Source organism: Phaseolus vulgaris, chromosome 2 (genome assembly GCF_000499845.2).
Source record: "Phaseolus vulgaris cultivar G19833 chromosome 2, P. vulgaris v2.0, whole genome shotgun sequence".
Taxonomy (NCBI): domain Eukaryota; kingdom Viridiplantae; phylum Streptophyta; class Magnoliopsida; order Fabales; family Fabaceae; genus Phaseolus; species Phaseolus vulgaris.
This window is the reverse complement of record NC_023758.2, coordinates 28,826,421-28,830,465: the sequence shown is the minus strand read 5'-3', so window position 1 is coordinate 28,830,465 and position 4,045 is coordinate 28,826,421. Positions and strand designations below refer to the sequence as shown.

The following is a 4,045-nucleotide window of genomic DNA, read 5'->3' as shown; positions in this document are numbered from 1 at the left end:
GTAGCATAGATGTAGACGCTCAAAAACAAATCCAATTAGCATAAAGACAGAGAAGCATGACCTGTTTTCTGTTGGTAAGCATTTTTCACATGGCTTAAAAGGAACATCAACTCAACTCAAAGCAGCTCAGAAATTTTGGTTCCCAATGACGACCAAGCTATCTGCTCAATCACACCCATTGACACAAAATTCACACTGTTCCCATGATAGATCAGACAGCAAAAGCACAACAACTCCATCATACCAACAATGATTAAAAAATTGTTCTCTTCCATGGTTAGACAAAAAAAACCTGTAAAAAGTGGGCAGTGCATGCTCCAACTAAAATCAAAAAACAAGTGGGGATTTTTAAAAGAATGGCGTTCTCTTATAATCTCTTGTAAAAGGCAGAAACAAACAATGATTATTTGAATAACCAAAACTGGAATGGCAGCAATGACTGGGAGTGGAACTGATAATCTGAAGAATAATAACACTGAGAACTTGCATGGTGTTCGTTCACATTTATGATTATTAATATATACACGATCTAGACAGATAAAAATACCCCTATTTTACTTAGCTGCTATCTCCACTCCTCTCACCCACAGATTAGGTGAGAACTGTTCCTCTACCTGGTTCTACAACTCCATGAAGCTTCCCAACTTGATTACCTCAAAATTCATACTGAGCTACTACCCAAAAAGAAAAGACATTATTATTATTTTACAGAAACAGCTACTGGGAAGGCTTAAAATATCCCAGAGTAGCACAACTTACACAGAGCTAGCTAGCTAGCTAACATGACACAAACACAAATCATATAATCTCAACTCAACTCAACGCCGCAAAGTGCAGACTCGTTATCATCGTACATCCCCAACCTTAGCCGACAGGGCCGAACGAAGCTGCTCCTGCGTGTAAAACCTACTCCCCATCTTCACCGTCGCTTGTTGGATCATCAAATCGTTAACTACCGATACGCTGGCGTGGTGCACGTCCAAGTCCAACTCCATCAGCGCCGCCATCAACCTCGCTGCGGGGTGGTTCTTCTTGCTGCATTGGATCCTTATCATCGCGTCCCACCCAATAATCTTCACGTCGATGTCCAAGTCAATCAACGCCTGATTCGACGACTTAATGTTACTATTACCCCCGTGTTTCGTATGATTAGAAGAAACGTTGTCGCTTGATTTCTCGAGTTCCTTCTTCACTCCTTCAAGTTGCTTCTGCAATCCATCTTTATCTGATTCTAGGTTTTGAAGCTTGGACTTCAGCTCCGTGATGTAAGATATGGCGTCACCCAGAAGCGACGCTTTGTCCATCTTGGACACGTTGGGAACCACAGCACGAAGCGCGTAGAACCTCTGATTCAGCTTCTCCCTCCTCTGCCTCTCCGCTTCAACGTGGTTCAACGGTTCCTCTCTTCCGTTCGCCGGCTTCCGCCCTCTCTTCCGGGGCCGCTTCTCCGGCTCCACCACAGGGTCCTTCACCACCGACGCTTCCAGATCCGAGTGATCGGAATCGCCTCCGCCGGCAGACTTCAAATTAGTTGCCGGAAGAATCGCGCGAGAGGTGAACGAAAGCATTCCATCGTCGTTGCTGCCTCGCGAATTCGGGGACCGTCTCTTCCCGTTGTTGTTATTGTTGTTCTCATCCGCAACAGCAACAAACGGTGATTGACCAGAGAAGAAATTTGAATTGGAATTGGAATTACCATTGACACCGCCGCCGCCGCCGCCGTAAGAGGTTCTCTTGCTGTCGCTGAAGCTGAAAATCTCGCAAGATTCGGGCTTCAGGGAATGCTGATTGTGAGTGTTGCCACTCTTAGGGTCAAAACCGTACTCAGAGAAGTTCAATTCTCTGGAGAAAACGCTCTGGTTCTGTGGAACAGCATGGATAGAGCTTGGGGTTTCAGTTAAGGTACTGGAACCGGGGGTTTGAATAGAACTTTCCAACTGCATCGTCTTTGAAATTCCGTGAGTACTGTTATGAGGGGGAACCGAAACGGATACAGAAGGGGTAGCTGCGGCAGTGTTAATTGAATCCCTAACTTCAGGATCGTTGAGCCAGAGCGTGGAGGGGTCGTTTTCTCCTTGATCGGCGCTGGTAGCAGGCCAAGAAGAACCCATATCGAAGTTGTTGTTGCTAAAATTGAAGAGAACCTTGACCTTGTTCATCAGATCCGGGTTCTGGTAAATTAACTCAGTAGACCCCAGCTCAACGACGCCGTTTGCGGACGGTATGCAGACTAGGGTTTGGAGGCCGAAGACTTGTCCCTGGCGGGCTCTCTCGCAGGGGGAGGTGGAGAGGCGGTCGCCTCCGATGACCCAGACGGGGTTGGAGTTGAAGAAGGCCTGGCCGGGCAAGCCGGCGCCGTTGACGAAGGACTGAGTCATGGAGACGAGGAAGAACCACTCGGTGTCAGTTACCTCCTCGTCTACGTCGTCGGAGGAAGCGGCGGAAGAGCCGGAGATGAGGGAGTTGAGCTCGCGGAGGACCTTCTTGCGGTGGTCCTGCTCGGCGGCGGAGGTGGCTTTAGCTTTGGCCTTGGCCTTGGCTTTGTCATCGTCGCCTTTGTAGTAACCGTCGCCCCAGCCGAGGAGAGCGGAGCCGGAATAGTCGTAGGAGTGCTGCCAGAAGATGGCGTAGGTCCAGCTCTCTCTGGCGCCCTCGATGAGAGCCTGGAGGCGGTGCTGGAGCGTGTCCTGGTTGAAGACGGCGGCGGATTGCGGCGGCGCCGGAGGTGGCCATATGGATGAGAGATCGGGGGAAGACATGAAAGCCTCCATAACAGAGGAATTATCGTCCGTCCAGAGATTCATCCACTCGCTAACGCTAGTTGTTGATGTTAGTGATTGATGAGTGGTGATTGGGCTTTGGGGTTTGGGGAATTGAAATTGATTTGGTTTGGAAGGTAGAACTGGAGAGAAAAAGAAAGAGAAAAGGGGATAAACACGTAAAGCTAGCTACCAAACAAGAGAGAATGCATTTGGGTTTGGAATTTATTTGAAGTGCATTTAGGGTGAATTTTAGTAGTATTTGGTTTGGAGAGAACTGACTGAGAGTGAGCAAGTGCGAGCCTTCCGCGAAACCCAAATGCCCCACGGAGAGTTTTTCGTTAAGACACGCCCAGGTGTCACCATTTTTTATAAAAAAAAAACACCGCGTATTTGTAAATATTACAAAAAAATATTAAAATATTACCGATAAGAATAATTTTAAAAAATTAATACATATTTATTGTGAACAATTTTTAACCCTGATGAATTAAGCAACTGGTTCTTATAAATAATAATGGAAGAGGTATTAAACTATATTTCAATCTAAGTTTAGATAAATGATGTCTTAATGAATATTATAAAAACACTTGACTAAAATGTTTAATATATCTCATTAAATAATCTTATTTATTTAAACAGTAAATATTAATTATATTTACCACAATAAACATTTTTTATTAAATATTTCTCTTGCTTTTTTAATAATTGTTCATCCGAAGATTTTTCGTTTCATTAAATAAGAAATTAAAATAACCAAATTTATATAATCTGTAGGTAAATTGATTTTTAAATTTTAATTTTATGGTTGTATTGTATAACAAAAAGAATTAGTGTGTAAATTGGGACCTACTTCATTTCCATTTTCACAATTATTATTATTATTTTGTCATGTTTTTCTTATAATTTTGTGGACGACAAAAAAGTCTGCGTTCCACCTGTAAATTGTCTTTCTCTGGTGCCTCCTGGGATTGACAGCCCACCCATCATATATTAAAGAATAAAAAGAATAACAATAATAATAATAATAATATATTAAAAATATCTCCATCTCATATATGTTTTTCATAATTTCAGTATATTTTTAATTATAATTTAAAATTAAAAAATTATATTCTTATTTTATTTTTAATTATATTTTAAAATTAGAAAAAGGAAAATAACTAATTCAGATGCTAAAAATAATTATGCATACATTTCAATCGTATATCATGTTTTAAATAATCTACTTTTTATATCATTATTATTATCAATTTAATTTTCTTAAAAATATAAAAGTATGGAAT

At 41.9% G+C, this 4,045-nt stretch overlaps 1 protein-coding gene across 1 annotated transcript; it reads right to left on the bottom strand.

The window, feature by feature from the left end:
* Window positions 1-460: 460 nt before the first annotated feature.
* LOC137811264 (transcription factor MYC2-like) lies at window positions 461-3,114 on the bottom strand. The gene has a single exon (XM_068612936.1). The coding sequence runs from the start codon at window positions 2,802-2,804 to the stop codon at window positions 846-848; it is 1,959 nt and encodes a 652-aa protein (XP_068469037.1). The 5' UTR covers window positions 2,805-3,114; the 3' UTR covers window positions 461-845.
* Window positions 3,115-4,045: the final 931 nt, after the last annotated feature.